The 23,722-nt window shown below is 34.5% G+C and overlaps 1 protein-coding gene across 2 annotated transcripts; it reads left to right on the top strand.

Moving 5' to 3' along the window:
• LOC121981443 (copper chaperone for superoxide dismutase, chloroplastic-like) lies at positions 1-23,369 on the top strand. 2 transcript variants are annotated; one of them, XM_042533965.1, is made up of 7 exons: positions 1-264; positions 364-390; positions 1,351-1,423; positions 1,558-1,692; positions 2,750-2,970; positions 5,979-6,019; positions 22,949-23,117. In XM_042533965.1, the coding sequence occupies exons 1-7, from the start codon at positions 61-63 to the stop codon at positions 22,971-22,973; spliced, it is 726 nt and encodes a 241-aa protein (XP_042389899.1). In that variant the 5' UTR covers positions 1-60; the 3' UTR covers positions 22,974-23,117. The 2 variants fall into 2 exon arrangements, with proteins under 2 accessions (XP_042389899.1, XP_042389898.1); XM_042533964.1 differs by lacking the exon at positions 5,979-6,019 and having other exon boundaries at positions 22,949-23,369.
• Positions 23,370-23,722: the final 353 nt, after the last annotated feature.

Raw genomic sequence — 23,722 nt, 5'->3', positions numbered from 1 at the left:
GGAAACGAGCAAGAAAATAAAGGCGGAACCGACTCGTATCGAGAAGACTAGAAAAGGGGAATGGGTATTCTCAGGGTCTTTGCCCTCCCTGCAGCGATTGCAGCGACAGCTATTATTTCTTCTTCTTCTTCTTCTTCTTCTCCGTTTCCCTTTCCAACCAAGTTGCCCTGCTCCGTCCCTTCTGCATTAGCGACCCGCTCCCTCCGCTTTGCTGCCCTCAGTATGGATTCTTCAGCCGTCCAGACTAAGACTAACTTCATCCAGGTGAGTTTCTTGCACCATCTCCTGCGGTTCTCGGTCTCCCCGTCTCTTCTCATGCTCTCTTGTGTTATTTGTTCTAATCCTTGGGATTTTGTTTTGCAGAAAGATACGATTTTGCCGGAACTCCTGGTAAGATGCACTTTTGCGCTATTGATTACAGTTATTTTTTCTCTTATCTTTTGTACTTTACCATGTATATGATCTTATCTTTTGGGATGCTATTTTTTTTTAAAATTTTTTTGTCGAGGACATTCTTGCAAATGGTTTTATTGACAAAAAAATACTAATGCTTGTGTTGCATATATAAAGACTTCATACTTGAATGTTTTCCCTGCGGGAGGTAATTGTTTAGGGTTCATATTCTTTTCTCGTGATCACATTAATTTACTTTTGGAAGATTTAAATGCTTGTTTCCAAGATTGAGGTCTGCTACAGTTAAGAAGGTAAGATGAAAAAACAAAGTAAGATGGAATTTTTTATTTTTTAGTAGTATAAGTTGATCAAACAACATGTGAAAGAAACGCATGCTTTCATTTTCTACAGAAGTAAAAGTAAAACCTTAAGATCCCTTTGTTCAGGTAACTAATTTACCATTATCTCTTGTCTAATTGCATCACAGCTAGATTTTTTTCTTATAGTTTGAAAGGTATAGATCAAATTTATTGAGATGCGAACTTTCAGCTAACTTTTTGTTTCACTTTTCTGGTCTAGTTATTCAGACCCGTTTCTTGTAACATGTAGTTTATTTCAAAAACTAAAACCAAAACCATCAACTTTTATCAAATTATTATCACTGCTGCAACAAGAAATTGAGTACTAAATAATTTGCATTTTCTTTTTCAGCTACTTACAACTTTTAATCAAGTAGAAAAAAGATATCCGTTTGTTTAATCATAAAAACAACACTGAATAAGTTATTTTTTACCCAACTATTTAGTTGATGTGCTCCATTTTCTCAATTGGGTGCAATCTACTTTGTAGTAGATAGGTGATCCTCGATTTGTTTTCCTGTACCATATTCCACAACTTGTTTCAGCTTGCATGGTTTCTCAGATTACACCTCTTCCATATTGTTTTATGTGATTTCAGACAGAGTTCATGGTGGATATGAAATGTGATGCATGTGTTTCAGCAGTGAGGAATAATCTTTTAAAACTTGATGGTAAGGCTCAATGACCCCTTGTCTAAACAATTATGTAGAGAAAATTTCATCTTATTTGTTATCAGGTTTTTGCTAGTTCACTGCTGGTGTGTTTCAGTTAATCACCCATTTTTTGTTTTTCTTTGTCAAACAAGGAATAAAAAATGTTGATGTAGATTTGAGCAATCAAGTAGTAAGGATTCTTGGCTCAGTTTCTGTGAAGTCAATGGAAGAGGCTCTTGCTCAGACAGGTCGCTCTGCTCGATTAATTGGACAAGGCAATCCTAATGGTTGGTTATTTTCTTTCCTTGCTGTAATCAAGACTTGAGTAAATCAAAGGAAAAACTTTGCCTTTTTGTTCTATTGGCAGCTTCATAATATAATTGATATATGTTCTCATATAGTCATATTTACAGGAGTGTATCAAGCAACTAATTTCCCTTTTTTGTTCTTGTAGCATGTATATCCTGTACAAATTAACAGCAACCATGTGTTGATTCTAGAAACAGGTCTAAATTATTCTACCAGCTGCTAAATTCTCTGTAGCTTTTTATAAATTATTTGATGAGCATGTCAAGTTTTTGCTGCATATTTTCCTGTTAAAATTGTGATTCACCTATATTAGAGTGAAAATATTTACACTGGTTTGGTATCATGTAAATGAGTCTTTGCTACCAAATGATTTAATTTTTTTTTTGTATACCTTTTAAAACATGAACTGCAGAATGCTGGTATGTCTTGGTAAGCATCCACACATGACACATCTAGGGGTGTCAAGTCGGGTGGGTTCGGGTTGGGTTGAAGCAAGGATTTTACAAAAAAAAAAAAATCTCGACCTGAACCTAGAAACCCTAAACCCGAACCTGGATAACCCAACCAACCCGATTAAAATAGACTTTTTTTTGTTAATCAATATAACTCTTCATTTTTATCTTTCATCATTATGATATTAACCTTGGTATTGATTAACATAAAATCATCTTAATTTTTAAAATAAAATTTGATTTAATGCCAAAAAATCTGTTAAACCCTAAATTTAAGTCAACCCGGGTTAACCGAACCCAACCTGACCCTAACACAACCCTAAAACCCCAACCTCAACCTGATCCGAACCCAAAAATCTCCAACCTGAACCCGATATTTTTTGGGTCGACTCGGGTTGGCGGGTCAGGTTCTTTTCTGACATCCCTACACATTCTCTAGTATGATCATCATGATATTTTGTTAATTTTATACCAAAATTATAATTGCGAACTTGAATATGGTTTTACAGTTATTGGAAGGCTAAAGATGGGAAACTGTCAATTTCTGGAATACTAATAGTCAAAATAACTTGCATTTTTCCAGATTTTTTAATTTCTGCTTCTGTTGCCGAGTTCAAAGGTCCAGTTATATATGGAGTTGTACGTTTGGCTCAAGTGAGCATGGAATTGGCAAAAATTGATGCTAGCTTTAGCGGGTTATCTCCTGGGAAGCATGCATGGACCATAAATGAGTTTGGAGATTTGACCGAGGAAGCAGCAAGTACTGGGAAAGTCTTTAACCCTCCGTATAATATTTCTGAAATGGTAATGAATCATACTTTTTTTTTTCATACCTTTTATAGATAAAAAACTAGTTCTCTCAAACTTTGCATGCCAATTTTTTTATTTCTTATGGTTGTTGCTCTTGTAGCCTTGAAACTACATGCCTTTATATACAATAATTTTTTCAAATATAACAAATTTGTTTCAATTGATTATTTAATTGTTATTGCCTTATTGTTACAAGTAAATAAAATATGTGAAGAGTATCCAAGGAATATAATACATCTATATTCATCTCGACATTGCTTTGATGCATGGCAAGGCCATGCTAATTGTGAGCACAAGACAATATAGTGCCAAAATCATACCATTCCAACTGGATACCGAAACTCTAACTTGGAAAAATCCTTTAAACTCAAGCATGTAGTTTTCTTTTATCTTCTTTTTCATTTCCTTTCTCCCTTCATTTTAATTGGCCATTTGTATTTAACATTGACACTTTGGCATGGTGCTAAAATTGTACTATTCTAGTCAAATATTGAAATGATAACATGCTCTGAGATTTAAAACCCTGGAGTGGTTGGCCTGATGAATAGTGTCATGTCGCCACAATTTTTTTTTCCATTAAGAACTCTTCCAATGAGCATAGAAATTTAAATAGGTCAAATGAGCATAGAAATTTTAATTTTTATCGTAGAATTCAAACTTCAGAAGTAAAACAAACTTTAAATGAGATGCACAATGAAAAAATCGTTGGACCAGATGATATTCTGATAGAGGTATGGAAATGTCTAGGGAAATAAGGTATTGAATGACTTATAAAAATTATTTAACATGATATTGAAAACGAAAAAATGTCTGATCAATGGATGATAAGTACTCTAGTTCCCTTATATAATAACAAGGGAGACGTACAAAATTATGTAAATTATAGGGGTATTAAACTAATAAGTCATATTATGAAACTTTGGGAAAACTAATAGAAAAAAGATTAAGGAAGGAGACCATAGTGACAGAAAATCAATTTGGGTTTATGCCTGGAAGGTCGACAATAGAAGCTGTACATCTTCTTAGACAATTAATTGAAAAATATCGGGAGCAAAAACAAGATCTACATATGATATTCATTGACTTAGAAAAAGGTTATGATAGAGTCCCAAGAGAAATTATATGGAGAATTCTAGAAAAAAGAGGTGTTAGCATGACATATATTGAACTAATTAAAGATATGTATGAGGATGTAACGACCAGAGTAAAGACTTCAGGCGGAGTAACTGAAGCATTTCCGATAAAGATAGGGTTACATCAAGATCGGCTCTAAGTCCCTATCTTTTTACACTAATTATGGACAAACTCACTGCGCACATTCAAGACACAGTACCGTGATACATGTTGTTTGCAGATGATATTATTTTGGTAGATGAAACACGTGAAGGAGTAAATGCTAAACTAAAATCTTGGCGGGAAACACTAGAAGGGAAAAGTTTTAAGCTTAGTAGATTAAAGACAGAATATATGGAATTTAAGTTTAGCAATATTAGAAGTAATGAGACAATTGTTAAGATAGGAGAGGACGAGTTGCCTGGAATCGAGAGATTTAAATATTTAGGATCATTTTTGCAAAATGATGGAGTGATTGAGAGAGATGTCTTACATAGAATACAAGTAGGATGGTTGAAATAGAAGAGAGCGTCGAGTGTTTTATGTGTCCGTAAAGTACCTCTTAAACTTAAAGGTAAGTTCTATAAAATCGTAGTTAGACCTGCTATGTTATATGGAGCTGAATGTTGGGCTATAGCTCGAGCACATGAGCAGAAGATAAGAGTTGCAGAGATGAGGATGGTAAGGTGGATGTGTGGACATACGAGATGGACAAAATAAGAAATGAGAGCGTTAGAGAGAAAGTCGGAGTTGCATCTATTGAGGAAAAACTCCGAGAGACACGTTTAAGATGGTACTGACATGTACTTAGACGACCAATAAATGCTCCGGTTAGGTAATGTGAAACTATGATAAACATGCATATCAAACGAGGAAGAGGAAGACAAAAAAGACTTGGTTAGCAACCATAAAACAAGATAAAATTTATTTAAATATAGATGATGATATAGTAGGAGATAGAGCTCAATGGTGTAAAAGGATTCATACAGCCGACCCTACCTAGTGGGAAAATGTTTGGTTGTTGTTGTATTAAGAACTCTTCCATCAATTACTAATTCATATTTTGTATAAACTATAAACAAATAAACAACATAAAACTTATGGCATATATAATAATAGGATACTTACTATCGGTGTCAGCAAGTTTCCATGATTTATTGTGTCTGATTTGGACTTGTGTGATAATTCCATTAGAAACCTTTTTAGGAGCTTGTTTAGGTATAATCATGACAAAGTTTGAAATCTCGTATCGTGTCGAGCAAAATGGCAATGTATTGTTTTGGTACTGAAATTTGATACCACTCGGCACCGAGATTTAAAACCTTGAATCGTATTGTAATTTTGATCTTTGACCAAAAAGGTACTATTCATGTCGACACTCTTATGTTTGGTGTTGGTGATAGTTTGGAGGTTGATGGAAGAAGGAGATGAAGCAAAGGATGTGTTGAGTGGTATCGAGTTTTGGTAATTTACCGAAATGAAATGCTTCCGTTGTTTCGCCTGACACGGTACAAGATTTAGAATCTGCGCTTAGTAGAAACTCCTTCCTATACTTCATCTTCTTTCTTCTTCAACTCTGATCCATTACTAGCACCATGCATCGAAACATCGTCATAATATCAAAATAGTATCGTTCCAATCAAAGACCGAAATGTTGATACGGCTCGAGATTTTGAATCTTGATCATAACCACTTAATACTTGAGATTGCCTTCATAAATTTTCAAATTGTTATGTAATTGTTTTAGTCTGCATAGTAACTTTGTTAGTGAGAAACCTCTGCTGTAGTCAGATAAACTAATTTCTTCATTGAGATTGATATTTGATAAAATTCTTCTAATTCTTCTACATGATTTATGATGGGCTCTAAAATTGAGTATCAACAAACAGGAGGTGGCTCATCTCTGTGGATTTCTACTGTTGAATGACAAGTATAAATTTTCTCAATTCTGGATGGTTTTATGTTGTTTGATGGAAAGTAGAGTTCCTCTCAATTTTTTTTTAGTTTTAAGGTGTTCGAATGACAAATAGAATTCCTCTCTATTGCATCACATGCATGGATGATAATATATGCTATCTACGAAGATGGGCTCCAGTGCCTTTAAACCCTTGCAAATTGTGATGATCTTTCATTACAACATGTAATGCCTATAGTAAAAACACTTGCCATTATATGTAAATGATTCTGAATATTTCATGCAATATTGCACCTCAGAAATTGCATACCATGTGTCGAATGCAATTTTACTAGGCCAATTTAATCATGATGTTAAGTTCTTACCTTATCATGAATGTTTTTGCCCATTATATATGCACATTGTTTCTTAGCCACTAGTTAACCTAATAGAGGCTTTAGCGTACTTTCTAGGGTGTTTGTCTATTTTGCTAGAATTTTTTTACACGTATAATCTTTAACTTCTTGAAGTTATATCTGAGAAATGAATATCAAATGAGTTCTGGCCTAAATTTCTGCATTATAGTGAATATAGTCCATGACACTCGTGAAAAAAGGAAGCATTATGGTCCAAAAAATTTACTACATTTTGCATGAATGGGTCCATATTGAGACTTTTTTAATTGCTACTCTAATTTCATTTCTATTCAAAAGGTTTACTAAAGAGCTATATAACTTTTTAAAAAGTTCCAATAAATTATAAAACTAATGAGTTAGACAACTTTTAGTAGGATTAAATTCTTGGCTGTGTTATTCTTCTCAATTGAAAAATAACTTAAATTCATCAAGTAAGAAGGTGGAATAGTTATGAAGTAGAGACGTCTTTTTAGCCAAATTGGGTAGTTGTTAGTTTATTTCTTCAATCATTTGCTTTTTTTTTATGTCAATGTGTTTTTTTACACATTATTCTGCCTTATTGAAGGGGAGCTTTGGCGCAATAGTAAGTGCACCGAGCTGTCCTTATTATTATTATTATTATTATTATTATTCTCCCCTATTAATCCCCCATCGAGGAGAACTCAATTCATGGTGAGTTGTCATCTTTTCTTCTTGGATCGTGTTTCCAAGCGTAATGAAAATTTGCTTAGTAACTCTGGCTAGTAGGTTGAGGAGCTTGTGTGCAAATTAACAACATATTCTTATATGCACTAGTATTATTTTTTTTTTATAATTTAAAAAGGGCTTGAAGAGGGGGCTTGAAATTTTTTAGAGGAGTTTTTAGAAAAATACTTAGGATGAATGTAGACAACTACATAGTCCCCTATTATATTCCTTAATCTACGATGTGTATTACTCTAAAATTTATAAACCTCATTACTCGGTGCAACTTTCCTCCTCACATCAATGTAGATCTCTCTATTGTGCTTAGTAACTCTTTTCTATTTAGATAAATAAGAAGTGGTAGGCAAGGATAGGAGGTTGACAATAATGGGCTTTCGACCCATATACAATTTTGGATGTACTATATCGCAGATTAGTTTATCTAGTTGTTGTGAGCGAATTCGCAAGTAGTAGGTTCAAGATTTAAAATCTCAACCCGTGTTGAGGTTTCGATCCCAGACTGGAACAATATGATTTTAATATCGTATCATGCCATACTGATAGATTTTCAATATTTTTTTATTTATATATAATAATTATTAGATAAATATGTTTATTGTGTATAATTTAAAAATAAGTTGTATATTGATTTTATATAATTTCTCAATTATTGAACAACTTAATATTGTTAGAAAAAATAATTAAATATAGTTTTATTTATAAACAATTTATATATCAATAATTCAAATTAAAATTGATACATCATAATTATATAAATAAATAAATTAATTATTTAATTAATTATTAATTTAAATAATATATATTTAAAATAGTAAAAATATATCAGAATATCAATTAAATGGTAAAAAAATACAAAATAATAAAAAATATTAGAATATAAATATGATTTTTGAATTTTTTAAGATTTTTTTTTAAGAATTTTTAAATAAAATTTAAAACAGTAAAAAAAAGAATTTTCATAATATCAATTAATAAAATTTATTATTTTTTTAATTTTAAATATATTTTATTGAGATAATTTAATTAGGGTTTATGAAAGTCTATTCTAGTTAGGAGTTGTTTGAATTAATTAAATCTTTTTTGGTAACAAGAACACAACATCACTCACGTCGGTCCCGCGAGGTGACTCTAGAAGTGCCCCGCGACGACAGAGGCATCCTGTGATGCTTTTGGCAGCACGGAGGCCTCTCGCGATTGACTCTCGCGCACGATTCTGTCGCGGTGATGCACGAATGATGCACATGCTGTGCTGGTTTCGCTCCCGTACCGGAACGGTAAATACCATTCGTTTCAAGCGGCACAGCATGGCACAACATTTCAAACACTGAATAGGTTAGACAATTGTGATCTTAGAGTCAATTCCTTATTATAATTGGTCATACACATGTAGGGGTCTATTAGGGGTGGCAATTCGATTCGGATTCGGGTTGATAGGTTCGGGTTGGCAGGTTGGCGGGTTGGCAAATGACAACCTGAACCCGACCTGATTATTAATTCGGGTCAAAATATTCAACCTGAACCTGATCTGTTTATTTGCACTTGACCCGAACCCGAACCCGACCCGAACCCGACCCGTTTGACCCGTTTAACCCGTTTGACCCATTTAACCCGTTTAACTCGTTCGACCCGTTTGACCCGTTTAACCTGTTTGACCCGTTTGACCCGAATATGACCTGAATTCATTAAATAAAATTTGTATATTTAATTAAAAATTAAAAATAACATTTATCTACACAAATTGAAAATTCATATCATAAATGATAAGGCATAACAACATTACAATCAATAGCATAACATATATCTATGTTTAGGGTTTTTAACTTTTTTAAATTTGTAATTTTAGTTTAAATTTATAATTATTTATAAACGGGTTCGCGGGTTGTAATTGGGTCATTTCAGGTTGACCCGAACCCGACCTGTTTATTAATTGGGTCAAATGGGTCGACCCGATTTCGACCCGAACCCGAAACTACCCAACCCTAACCTGATTTTTTCGTGTTCGGTTCGGGTCGTGTTTTCGTGTCGGGTCAAAAATTGCCACCCCTAGGGTCTATGTAGTAACTCTGTGCATTTAACATTCTCAACCTCCTTAAGGCCTGATTTTATATCACGGTCACTAATGGTACCATTTTTTTTTTTTCCAAATGTGCTTTGTGTGAGAAGATGGTGGGCTTGTCTTAAGAGTTGGGATCCTTTAGCGAGTTAGGTTTGGACTTTGGTTTGTTGGACTTGGCTAGATACATATTAAATGTTTTGCCATTGTGTTTGAAAGAGTAGGTATTTTTTTGTCTGTCATGAGTAATAGAGAGATTTTATAGCCAAAGTTGACTAAGGATGACATGGGCCACATTCATAGGAAGAATATCACACTATATATTATCATTATATAGGTCAATCTTTACTAGAGACAGATACTTTTGTGTGACACGAAGGGAGGTTTGATTTATCCATGCCACTTATAGGGGCTTAGATGTGGTTTCAAGTTGACTTCAACCATAGAGAGGGCCTGTGGAAACTATGCTCATGTATCTCCCTCTGTCGATTACAATTTTGCATGTGTGAGACATACTAGTCTGTTTCCACGTGCCATCTGATAGATATTGAAAGGATACAATAGACTACATTAGTTCCTTTGATTTGTTCCTTTAGTTTTCTCATTTTCATGGTGCTTGTCAAGAGGGTCAACTTCTTTGTTGTGTTCCCTAAGATTGTCGAGACATGTGGATGTTATATGACCTTTATCATGACAATTAAAACATTAAATATTAATTCAATATTAGAGTTTTTTTGTGCTTTTCTAATGACTTGTGTATTCATCTCTATTCGCTTTTTGACAAATTTAGGAGTGAGTCAGGCTAAGGGGCTTGCTAATTGCGGTGATGGTGTATAAGTAATATTGTTGTTTGTTAGGGGGCCTAATGGATGCATGTAAAGAGGTTTTATAAAGTGCTCAATATCTTCAGCTTTTGACAGAACTGTTCAATCAAGATTAGGACAAATAATTCTAGTTATCTTTTAATTTTAGGTTTTAATCCATAATAAAATTGATTAGATTTCACTAGGGTCTAATTTGGGCTTACAAGGCATTCATAAGTTTCAAATTTGCTTAGATATTTGTTTACTCTCATGTTTGATCGTTTAGATTGATCCACATATATTGCTATTGTCAAAGTATGTTGAAATACAATTTTTTACTTCGAATTTACTTCATGTGTACCCATTTTATGATTGGTTCATCCCCATTTGTGAATGTATTGATCTTGGATACTCTGCATGGATTTCTTTACAGACCTACAAGTTTGAATTTTGTAAATCGTACTCGTTTGATTTGGGTCTTACTATTAAAGTAATCCTTAATCTTGACAATCTAGTCAAGGAATGCATTTAGATTTAGTCAATCATCGAATTTAGGGATATCTAGTTTGACATGGTGGGTAGTATTTTTTGGGGTCTAATTCAAATTTAGGTCTACACCTAGGCCCTTCGCTAATGATTGATTAATAGTTTCAACATGAATGATGCTTAGGTGATTGTTGAACTGTGTGATATGTAGGCTTAGCACTTGTGTTCTTTACCAGCTTGTCAGTTACACCAACAAGATAAATTTTGAATCATCGAAGGCTTCCACTAGCTTGTTAGTTACACCAACAAGATAAATTTTGAATCATCTAAGGCTTCCACTCTAGATCAGAATCGTTTTCCATAAGTTTATACCTAGTATCTACCTCTCTGATAGTGAGATTTTTCATTATAACAATATGGAGGTTTGACAAGTAATGAGTATTATAAATTTAAGATACACAATAATTTAAGGAAAAAAGTAGGAAATGGAATGAATAATAATGAAACAAGTAGAAATTAAATGATCAAGAATTAATGTCAAAATAGATAGGTAATAAGAGAATGATAAAAAAAGGCAGACATGATGAGAAAAAATAGTTAATGCATAGGAAATAATTAACCTAGTCAATTAAAGAACAATAATTTTTAAAGAAGTAACAATATGACTATGTTGATGCAAGCCTTTTTGTTGAGAATTTGCACTTTGATGTTCACGGGCAAAAGCTTGATCTTGTAACACCCCACCCTCCTCTCTACTAGTCTGTGAAGGTGGGACGTTACTGTACTACTAGACTATTAACTTTACTTAACTAATGTTGCTCACATGTAATTATCAGTACTTAAAACTCTCAAAAATGAGAAATATGCAATTAGTAACAACTGAAACATAATTAACTCATCTTGTCATTCTACTCAAGCATATGTTCACAACTAAAATATATCAATCAGTATATGCATGCAACAGTGATAAAACTCAGATAGCGGAACTAATGTGCATAGCAAATAAAAGGAAGAATTCTAAAACATAAAATATTCAATAAGAAAATCCAACAACATGAAAGAATAGTTCCAACATTCTGAATACAAAATCTTAATGAATTTTTAAACTAAATCCCAAGGCTTCCATAGTCCAGACATCACACATCCATCTACACCTCCTTGTCGCCTTCCTTCGCTATAACTTTTCCTTTCCTTTATCTGCAGTAAGAGGAAAATGCAACTATAAGCAGAATGCTTAGTAAGCGTTATCTAACTCACAAAACTCGAATATGCATGTGAACAAGAAGGAATCTAAAAACTGAATGCTTAAAAGAAAATACTAATCATGCTCAACTAATAGCAAAAGAAACAAAACATACTAAAATGCTAAACATGTAAAACTGCTCATCTAATAGCAAATAACAATAAGAAAAATCTAAACAACATGCTAGCATAAAAGAAAACTAAACTTGCTGATTTCTAAACTTATGTGAAGCTTATTTCACTTGTTCAAAAACTTATACTTTTATACTTCAAAATAATAATAATCTCTTGGGCCCAGGCTTAGTACCATTTGCGCGCTCCCTAATAGAGACTGAGGTAGCGAGCCACCAGTTCTACAAGGGTAAAGACCTTGGTCTTACCAGGGCCAAGACCTCGGAATTGGTCACCTGGATTTGTTTAACGGTAACCTCGGAAGTCAGCTACTAGCCTCATACATTAAAGAACACAAGTAAAATACTTGTTCTTGTTAATACTTCTAATAAAAGAATGCCTCATACATTAAACAGTGAGCTAAAAAAAAAAAATAACTGTTCATATTCATTGCACAGCACAAACCGAAAACTGTACAGCAAGGATAAAGAAGGTTGTTCACTGCATATATATAGAAGAATCAAAACTAAATACTTGATCACATGCTGTTTGTGCTAATTGTAAAACATAAAGGGTCTAAACGGCACAAAACACTCTACTGCATACTCATTTAAAGGCTGTATCTACACATGGCAGCAAGGAAAACCCCACATTGCGATGTACATTCATTCAGGCCATTACTGTTAATAGCAGATATCACAAAACCAACCCCACATACTTGAAGTCCAACTCATTTCCTACTCGTTGCCTGCCAACATATAAAACCCGAATTGCTCAGCAAACCTAAAGGAAACTACTTGTGCCCCTTTCACAACACAAACCGAGTTGCACAGAATACTCCAAAGGAAATCAAAACTCTGCAATACCAAATAATAAGACCCTTTCCACTCAAACAACACCAGCCAAGAGAACAACCCCACACGGCTACATAAGGATATTCACATCTATTGACCGGAATTAAACAATTTGGGGCTGCAAACTAAAAGAGAAGAAAAACCATTCATACTAAGCAAATCAACAACAAGATTTAAAGCTGATGTAAAATTCATGGTTGTTCTTGTTCGGGTTTAACAGAAAACTTACGGCAGAAATGCTATACCCCATACTGAATTCCAAAACCGCATGTATAAGGAAACTAATAGCAAAAGATAACCACATGTCAAACCTAAACAATTCCCTTTTTCGTTTCCTTTATAAAACTCACGGCAGCAAGCTTCAAAACAATAATCTTTATAGCATGATTCAGAATCAAGAAGAAACAAGGTCCGAAAACTACTCCTACTGCAGGTGAGAAGCACTTACCTTCGTTCTTGGACTCACAACCGAGCAAAAAGACTTCTAGGGTTTCGGAGAAGCTTGAGATTTCGGCTCTTCTTCGTGCCCACGGGCTTTCCTCGACGAGAAGGTCTCAAATCATTGAAGAACCCACGAAAACTCCCCTTGACCGGCCGCCGGAGACGAAGCCCTAGCCTGGGCTTCGTTTCCGCCCGAACAGTGCCGTCGCACGCGAGAGGGAGAAGAGAAAGGGTTTAGGTCACGGAAAAATAATACCTAAGTTCCTCTCTTATCTCCCTTTAATACCTAAATATTTCTGTTATCAACTACTACTTAAATTATTTCCGCTCCTTCTTTGATCAGCACGACCCTGCTGGGTTCCTGGTCAGCCGAGACAACTTAAGGCTTTGCTTAACCGGAGGTCTCGGGTTTGAACCTCGGCTCAACCTCTTTATTTTTGCAACTTGTTTTCTTTTGGTAAAAATACCAAACGAACTCCGAAAATTGCATAAAAATATTCTAAAAATTTCTAAAATTCTATAGAATATTTCTAAAGCATTTCCAAATATTTTCAAGCACTATTAGAACTTGAAATAAGGAAATTTGGGTTGTTACAGATCTCTTCTACTTGTGACCTTTTATATCATAGGTGGTTGTTGTGAGCAAACAAAGATGGTAGTGGTGGTGATTGGGAGGTGATGATGTGCGATGATTGTGAGAGAAGGAAATCAATATAAAAAGCGGCGGTAGAGAGGATGGAGCAACTTTGCTTGATGATGAAGCTGTGGTGGGTAGATTAGTAGCAAAAACAAAGAATACTTATTTTGTGGAGAGGGAGTAAAACGTGGTGAACAAAAACAATGAATGAAAAATGATAGATGGGATGATCATAGTGGAGGGGAAAAATGGTGAGGAAAAACAATAACAAAAAAAGGATAGTTGTGAGGATCAATTTTTTTTTAAAAAAAAACTATATCTCTTTTAAAAGTTCCAACAAATTATAAAAATTAACGACTTAGATAATTTTAATAGGAATAAATTCTTAACTGTGTTGAATAACATTGATGTAAATCAATGTGATAGAAATATCTTTTTTGTATGCTTCTATAAACAATGTTATGTCTATAGCTCCTATTTTAAAACAACAGGAATCAAATATGAAAAAGTTACTCATACCAAGCTCTTAGGGCTTTAGACCATATAAAACATTTTTTAATTGGAAAATATGATTCGGATATTCTAGGTTTTCAATAGCAGGTGGTTTTGTTTTTATACAATTGACTCATTTAAAAATTCAGATTTGATATTCATTTGATATAATTTAAAATAGTGAAAATTTGACTCTTCATTTGATATAATTTAAAATAGTGAAAACTTGCAAAAGCAAGTAAAATCCAATGGACTTGACGTGTTATGGCTTCATACTTCATCATAGTTCAACTCTTAAACCTCTTTGTGCAAAGTAAGCCAACTTCTCTTACATAACCAACATCTAATTTGAATTGCCTAATGCTTTCTTAGTGTTGTTTGCCTTAGTTTAATTTGTGACATTACTACTATATTGTTATCAAAATGTTTAAAGAATGAGTCCTTGCATCTTGTGATGGATGTTCTACAATTGGATGATTGGAATCATATTTATATGTTGGAAGAAGGCTTCTTGGAGGATCATCTTGATCTTTTTATAATGTTTTTCCCTTGATGTGTGTCTTCTATCTCACTTGAGCTTTTCTCCATGCTTAGTTTGTTGGCATCTTTCTCTTCCAAGTCATCATCTATAAGTGAAGGACTAGGGTACGCATAAGTAGGTTCAATAACTTCTTAATTTTAACCAACCGCTTATTGTAAATACGATAAAGTTTGCTTGTAATGCCCCCACGGGCGGGATCAACTGGTTATGACATGGATTCTTGCAGCATGAGTCGAGAGGTCGAGGGTCTGCGGCAGCAAATGCGATAACATCAATATCTGTCCGTGCTAAACACCTGAGACCGCCATGTCATAGCTGGGCCCGTATTCACCGTGATTTACTCCCTCTCATACTTGTGGGGCCGGGTTGAGGGGGCCGCTGGGTTGGCGGTTCCAACCTTGCAGCAGGATAAAGTTTGCTTGTAAGGAGTACCCTACAAAAATACCCTCATCATCTATTATAAAAAAATTGCCAAAATAATCCTTGCTAAATATACACCTCACAACTAAATAATATTTCCATTGTAACTTTCTTCCCATACCAAAGCTCGTAGGACATCTTAAATGTTGATGGATGTAATAAACTTGATTTGAATGTAACACACTATGCTTATAGTTTTTGCTCAAAAGTATTTTGGCAATGAACACTCATTTACCATAACATGGGTGGCTTCTTGTAATGTATGTTTTTTTTTTCCATTCCACAATGTCATTTTGTTGAGGCATTCTTGCTGCAGAAAAATCATGAGAGGGTATTAATTGACTTTGTAAAAAAATTAAAGCAATCAAGAACCCCACTATGGATTCCAATATTTTTGACATTCTTTTCACTTTTAACTTTCGTACAGAAGTCAGTGAGTATCGCAAGCTTGTTGTGTTTTAAAAACAAGTTCAACAGAAGTGACTAAAACTAAAATCAATAGTGATGATTAGGATATATTTACTATCCCCCATGGAAATAATCCTATGAGAATCAAGTGAATGCAGATGCATTAGTTTTAAAGGTATAGAGGTATGTATATGCTTAACTTCTAGGCATGCATTGCACATTGTGTATGCCTGGAGAAACATCGTATCAATTGTCCTTAGGATAACCTCTCGAGTGAGATAGGCAAGCTTTTTCTTCCTTGTTCATGAAACACTTAATAGATAAGGTATACGTAAAGCAAGTTAATTGTGTATGCATCTTCATTTGGATGTCTTAACTATATGGTCTCGTTAGAATGGAATGTTTAATTAGGTACTTGATTGAGTAAAACTAACTTTGTAGCCTAAATCACACAATCAACTAATACTTAGCAAATTTAAGTGTATATCATCTCTTAAGAAAACAATTTTATTACAAAATTATTATGAATTCTAATGGTATCGTATCCAAGTATTTTACACTCATTGATGTGTCTAAACAAGACATACCCATGAGTATATGCTTGAGAGTTGAGAAGTTGCTAGAATGTATAGTTATATATTTCGGTCATTTGCTATTGAGATATTATTCATCACTAGCAAGCTCACTCTTCATACATATCTAATAAATATAAGAAACCAAAGATTTTGGTATTTGAAACTAATTGGGTCTGATAGGATTAAGCAAATATTGAACAAGAATAATAATTTTTAACTACTTTCTATGTTTAATGCCTTTAGTTGCATTTTGTGCATGAATGAACCATATGATCTATATTTATCATTTATAGGTACGAATGTAAATGGTGTATAGACCTCATCCTTTTGTTCAAATTACACTTTAAATTGACATTCCTATATGTCCCCCATTGACTTCCAAGCAATATTTCTAAATTCTTGGGTTCAATGGTGAATTTTTCTAATTTTATAGTTAATTTGTTATCTGTGATTTAACTCTTCATTGTCCTTAAATATTTTACATAGATTTGTAATTTTTTACCATAAAATTTAACTTTTAATTTTACTTTAGCTAAGAATCTAATAAGCTTGACTGTATACTTCAAATAACTCAACTAGATTAGTTACCTTTGTTTTATGTTTCTTCCCTTCGCTTTTAGAGCCTCTTAGTTCTTTTTGTTCCTCATTTATGATGACCATCAATGCTCTATTTTTGGAGAATTTTGGTGAAGCTGCTTCTTTTGACAAACTTGTATTGTCTAAGGTTGTAGTGTGAGTTTTCTTCTTTATTTACCTTCTTTGCTTTCTTGTGCTTTGCATACTTGTTTTGTTCTTATAGTGATCTTTTTCGTGATTTTGTAACCAATGATGTGAACCTTTGATTGCTCTTCTTGATTCTTCTTTTCTCTTAATTGTTCTCTTTTTCTATTACTTCTTTGATTTGGGAATCTCTTTTATTTGTTTTTCCTTATCATTCACTTCATTCACTAAGTGGGACATTTCTCGCCATCTATATCATCATCAAATGAATAATTGGAGTTGTTACACTAACATGGCTTATTGAGTTGTTGAGATGGTTTCTTCTTTGATGCTCTTAGTTTTTCTTGCTTCATTATGAATGTTAGCTTTCTTTGTCTTTTGTTAATCAGCATACTTAAGCTCGTGTAGGTTTATGGTAGTTAATCTCTTTGGTTCCTTTGATCTAAAGTAGACAATCACTATTGAAGACCATTTGGGTGGCCCTTGGAAAGTTCTTAGAACACAACGAACTTAATCACTATTATGATTCCCCAATAGCTACTATTCCATTTACGATCTCTGTGTTGTTCATGCATTTGCACCATTGTTTTATTGTCCATCTTGAATGTAGTCATGCGTTCTTAATAGGGCTTGCTTTATAAGTTTACATTTTGAAGACCCTTCATGCAATTCAACAAGATTAGTCTACAATCTTTTTAACACAACACTATTGTCATTACTTTGTTAAGTTCTTTGATGGGTAATCTGCATTAGAAGGTATACATACTTCCACATGTCTATTACTTTTTCCTTTGATCATGAAACCATTTGCCCTTGCCCATCTTGTTTTCAATTGCATTCTAGGGTTTGTTGGAGTCTTGCACGAGTGCAATCATTATCTCAAAATCGTGTTGGAAGGCATGCATTGACCGAAGCCAACTCTATCAAAGAAGGGTGGTCATGAGATAGAGATATTGTTGTAGTTGCCAACCATTCTTTTCAAGAATGTTAATACGAGTGTTAATGCCTTGCTTTGATAAAGATTGAAAGAGCAACGAGAGAGGGGGTGGCGGAGGGGGGAAAGGGGGTTGGGGATAAATAGGAGTATGTTAAATACTTATAGAGCTCCCAACTTAATCAAAAGTTAAATAGATTGTGTTTAATGTAATATAAACAAATTATAAATAAATTGCAGCATTAAAAAATAAAACCTTGTAATGATAAGATTGTAATTAATTTGTAATAATTAATTTGGACTTAAAATGCAATGACTAAAATATTGCATAATAAAATTGAATCTAATTGCATGAGAAACTATAATTTAAATTGTATAAAAAATACTTTAGATTTTAACGAGAAAACTATAATTCAAATTGAAAATCAAAATTTAAATTACAAATAAAATATTTAATTTTATAGTAAAGAAAATTACAATTTAATTGCAATGAAAGACCTATAATTTAATTGCGATGAGATAATTAGAGTATTTGCAATAAGAAAAACGCAATAAAATTTGCAATGCTAAAAACAGAATAAAAAATTTAATGTGGTTAATACAACAATTTCACGCCTCAGATCCAATCTAAATAGATAACGACCTCTAGATCAAAACTTCAATTCTGTTTCTATCTTTACAATGATATGAAATTTTGAGTATAGACGAGAGGAGATAACATGTAGAATATTTTATTTTATCTTCCTATTTTATCCCTAGCTTATCTTTCTATTTTATCTCCTATTTTATCTCTAGTTTATCTTCCTATTTTTTATCTCCTATTTTATCTCTAGCTTATCTTTATCTCTTATAAACATATAACTATAAATATATGTTCATGTAATTCATTAGATAATAGGATATATAGTTTAGTTCTGAGTTTCTTCCTTTTTTTTAGTGCTTTTATGGTATCAGACCAATAAAGTATTTTTTTGATGAAACTCATTTTTTAGGAGTGAGCAGGATAAACGATTTTGATGTGTCTGTCTTCAGACGTTGGTCAATCAAATCCCATAATTACTCCCACTACTTTTGATAATTCTTTACCCTTCCAAATCATCAACTTTAAGCTCTTTGGTCGGAATTATCTTCAATGGTCCAGATCCGTCCAACTTATCATTCGAGGGAAGGGCCATTTCAGCTATCTTGATGGTTCTATTCCCAAGCCATATTCAACCAACCCTTCCTTTGCTAATTGGGACATCCAGAACTCCATGGTAATGGCACGACTCCTACCCTCGATGGATGACACCATTGCTGAGATTTATCTCCTCTATCTGACGGCGAAAGCAATACGGAACGCAATCAATTTGGCCTATTCAGATTTGGAGGACTCTTCACAAATGTTCGATCTGCTATATCATTCCAAAATCTTCATCAAGATAATTGTACAGTCACTTAATATTTCAATTCTCTAACTAAACTCTACATGAACTTGATCTCTTTACTCAGCCGGCCTGAACTGACACTGCCAACAACGAGATCTATCACAAATTACTTGCAAAAGAACGGGTCTACGATTTTTTGACCGGACTCAATCCTATTCTCGATGATGTTCGTGGTCGCATCCTAAGCATTAAACCGTGCCCGAGTCTTGATGTTACTTTTTCAAAGGTCCGTCGTGAAGAACGATGCCGCCGCATTATGCTTGGTGGCTCCTCCATGCCCTCTACTTTGTCCATTAATTCTGATGCATCTGCCATGGCTCCTCAATATCCCAACTCTCGTGGCACTCGCAAACCTCTTTGGTGTGATCATTATAACCGCCCCCATCACACCAAAGAAACCTGCTGGAAGCTTCACAGTAGACCCACAGATTGGGTCCCACGCAACCAACACAAGAGTGACGGATCCAAGCTTTCGATTGAAGCCAAATCCGATGCAACATCCTCATCATCTTTGACCTTCACCCAGGCCCAACTTGATCAGATTGGTTAAATGTTCTCATCTTCTACATCCTTGATGACTCATGGTATTTCCTCTATTGTGAATGAGTCAGCCACATCGGGCGAGTCTTGGATTATTGATTCAGGTGCTTCTTAGCATATGTCGGGTACTGGTACTATTTTTCCTTCATGCAGTCGATATTCTGGTACTCGTACTATTACTTTGGAGGATGGATCTGTTTCACCAGTAGTGGGAATTGGAACTGTGACTCTTGGGAACAAATAAAACTTTATGCTGTCATATAACTTACTCTCAATTAGCAAACTAATTCGGGATTCAGATTGCGTGACTAATTTTTCCCAAAACTCGTATGTTTTTTTAGGATAGGAACTTGAGGACGACGATTGGGTGTGGTGCTGAGGTGACTGGATTAAACTACTTTCTATGTGTTAACTCTCAGGCTTGCTATTGTTAAGTTGTTCGTAGTTCAATCTCTTCTCACCGCCACCACCAAATAAAGCTACTCCATCATCGCCTTGGCCATCCTAGCTTCTCTTATATGTGTCGCTTATTTTCATTGTTGTTTCTTCCTTCAGATTACTTTGGGTGTGAAATCTGTCAATTAGCTAAAACACACTAAGGTTCCTTTTCCCTTGTTTATAGTGACCTATGGGGTCCTTCACGAATTTCTTCCATTTCAAATAAAAGATGGTTTATTTCCTTTATTGATGGTCATTCTCGGGTTTGTTGGATATTTCTTTTACGTGAAAAATTTGAAGTTGCGCATATATTTGAGCAATTTTATAATATAATTCTCACGCAATTTAACTCTCGTATCCAAGTTCTTCGAACTGATAATGGAACCGAATTTTTTAATTCCTCACTAAATGATTTTTCTTCAAAAAAGGGTATTTTTCATCAAAGCTCGTGTCGATACATCGTAATAAAATGGTGTATTTGAAAGGCAAAATCATCATCTTCTAGAAGTTGCTCACATACTACTTTTTACTAGCAATCTACATAAACATTTTTTAGGATGTTATTTTAACTGCTTGCTATTTGATAAATCGGTTACCATTTCAGGTGTTAAAATTTAAAATCCCAATTTTAACTCTTCAAGAATGTTTTCCAAAATCTCATCTTTTTTGATCTTCCTTTATGCATATTTGGATTCTTAGTTTTCGTTCATATTTATAATCATCTTAGATCTATATAGATCCTAGAAGTCACAAGTGCATTTTTGTTGGGTACTTTTCCACCAAAAAAAGGTTATAGATGTTATTCTCTTTCCAGGAGAAAATATTTTATCTCTAGTGACGTCACCTTTTTTGAACATCAATCCTTTTGTTTAAAGCCTTCTACCCAAGGGGGAGTCTCTGATTAAAAATTTGGCCCTACCGCATATTTCTCTAATTAATCGGGAATATTTTTGGGAAATAAATCCACCTCTTAATCGAGCAGGGGAGATCTAACTCCACGAAATCAGGAACCTATCTTACTTCCACAGGACCCAATAATTCAAAATTCAGAAATTCAAGATTACCCTCTTTTTGCAGATCCAATTTCAAGTCAGGAAAATCCACAATCAACTCAAATATCTTCCCGTATCACTCCAGTACCCAAAATTTGCAAACTCGTTGAATTTTTTCCATTGACTTACAATAGAAGAAAGCACGTAGAAACCAAGTCTAATCTAATATCTCTCGCACCTCACTCGTTTGGCTCAAGTTCTGGTTCTGATGATACTAAGTTGTCACAATTGGATATACCAATCGCACTTTGTAAAGGTACTCGACTGTGTACTCAACAGCCTATCTCAGATTTTTTAGGATACTCTCATCTATCTAGATATATGTATGCTTTGGTAACAAATCTCTTAGAAACAACAGTACCGGCCAATATTGACGAGGCTCTTAAACACAAACATTGGCATATAGTGGTCTATGAAGAGATCAAAGCCTTGGAAAACAACGAGCATGTAAGAACCCGGTTGGCTACATGTGGGTTTTCACGATTAAGTGCAAAAGCGATGGTTCGGTTGAAAGATATAAAGCCTGTCTCGTGGCCAAGGGGTACACTCAAACTTGCGGAATAGACTACCATACAATCTCAAACAATAATGCTGCTCAACTTTTGTAGCAACACATACGTATAAATGTACTTGTCATCATCTAGCACGTATGCTAGAGGAAACTCGCTGGTGATAGTGAATCATGCTTGCTCATAGTTGTGATCAACAACAATTGATGCATGGCTTAGGAAAGCATCATTGAAGATGGGAAGGACTTACATGACACTTAAATGATGGTTGACCAACATGACACTGGGGGACTGCTCGCACCAGGTGAGGTGAGGAAGGGTAAAGGAAGAGGGAAGAAATTGGCTAGGAGAGGGGGACAGCTTGCATCTCGTGAGGTGAGGAAGTTGCATGTGTTCGTCAAAGGTGTGATCTACTTGCATGTAGAGGGAGGTGTCTTCTGAAGGAACTAATCAATAAAACCTAGGGTTACCAAAGGAACTGAGATTGGGTCAGAGATGGAGCTTCACTCAAGTAAAAGCAAGTTCAGCCCTAATTTGGAGATTGGGCCCCAAGCTTAAATCACTATTAAGGTACTGAATTAGCTACCTATTAGACCTAAATAAGCTCACATTATCCTCAAATTAACCCCATATTAGACCACTTGACATTTTTCTCAAGCCTATTTAAATCCATTAAATAACAAAAGGATAGTCCATTTGTGATTTAGGTAATTACTTTTCTTATGGTATGTTTGTAATTGGTTCATATAAGGGTGAAAGTTTGGTTACAGGTGCTAGAAAGAAATTGCCATGGGTATACCACAATTAATGCAAGAAGATGATGCATGCTGGGTAGCATACACGTGCATTTGATTCTGGTCCTATTCTCAGCAAGCTTGGCCACAATGCTGAACAATGATAGTGTTCCATAAGCTGTACCGTCTAGCAGGGACACATCCTGTTTGTAGATTCTTTTGTTTCTTGGATCATTCCATATCAGATTGTCTTGCATTACTGTTAGAGCGAGTCCTTGGGCAACTCAATACAAACATCATATGGTCAACTATGGTTCTTCGTGGTCTTTTTGAAAGTTCATCCACTAACTTGATTGTTTTTTTTTTCATATCATGATTTCTAGAGATTTGAAAAGGTAACATGGCTATGATTTTTTATCTTTCGCAGCCCCTTGGTGACCTGGGAACACTAGAAGGTCTTGATACAGGCATATCTCATTTCTCAGGTTTTAAAGAAAGAATTAGAGTCTCCGACCTCATTGGTCGTTCAATTGTAGTTTATGCAACTGAAGATAAATCAGTCCCAGGCATTGCAGCTGCAGTTATAGCGAGAAGTGCAGGAGTTGGTGAAAATTATAAGAAGCTATGCACATGTGATGGTGTGACCATATGGGAGTCGAGCTAGATCTTGTGTTCTTTGCTTTTGGGTCTTGTTGTGTTTCTGTTGTAAAACTTCTGTACATCTTTAATACTCTGGAAGATTCGCTTGAGAGTGAGCAAGCCATGAGTAAAATCTGTGTATTTTATTGAATCTAAGCCTTCACTTGGGATCAAAATTTCATTGATATACAATGAAAGGTTTCTAGCCATTGTCAAAATTGAATTGCGACAAAGACATCCGACAGTCTTGGAGGATTCTTGGTTCATTCACAGTAGGTTTTTGTATTGAATTGTTGGGATAGATCTTTTTAATTAGAAAATTTTGATATTTAATATGTTCATCTTATTTTATTGCTGGCAAATTTATTGAAAAGATTGTTAGAATAGGTTGAGTACTCATTTGCAAATGGATCTGGATATGATTTTGCAGTATCTCATTTGCTATAGTAGTAGATTTGCTTTGAGGGGTGGTGAACAAGGGTGGTACACTTTTTTAAACATATATAATACTATTTACTGTATCAAAATTTTAGCATAAGAAAAATATATATTGATACTATAC

The sequence above is a fragment of the Zingiber officinale genome, chromosome 5A (genome assembly GCF_018446385.1).
Source record: "Zingiber officinale cultivar Zhangliang chromosome 5A, Zo_v1.1, whole genome shotgun sequence".
In the NCBI taxonomy this organism is placed as follows: domain Eukaryota; kingdom Viridiplantae; phylum Streptophyta; class Magnoliopsida; order Zingiberales; family Zingiberaceae; genus Zingiber; species Zingiber officinale.
The sequence above is the reverse complement of the archived record's forward strand: the minus strand, read 5'-3'. Positions and strand labels throughout refer to the sequence as shown.

What these genes read in the sequence shown, in the direction of transcription:
- LOC121981443 (XM_042533964.1), top strand. Translation starts at nt 61, where the DNA reads ATGGGTATTCTCAGGGTCTTTGCCCTCCCTGCAGCGATTGCAGCGACA. An exon ending in CTAAGACTAACTTCATCCAG is followed by an intron (nt 265 to 363) that starts GTGAGTTTCTTG and finishes TTTGTTTTGCAG; the next exon opens with AAAGATACGATTTTGCCGGA. An exon ending in CGTATAATATTTCTGAAATG is followed by an intron (nt 2,971 to 22,948) that starts GTAATGAATCAT and finishes TATCTTTCGCAG; the next exon opens with CCCCTTGGTGACCTGGGAAC.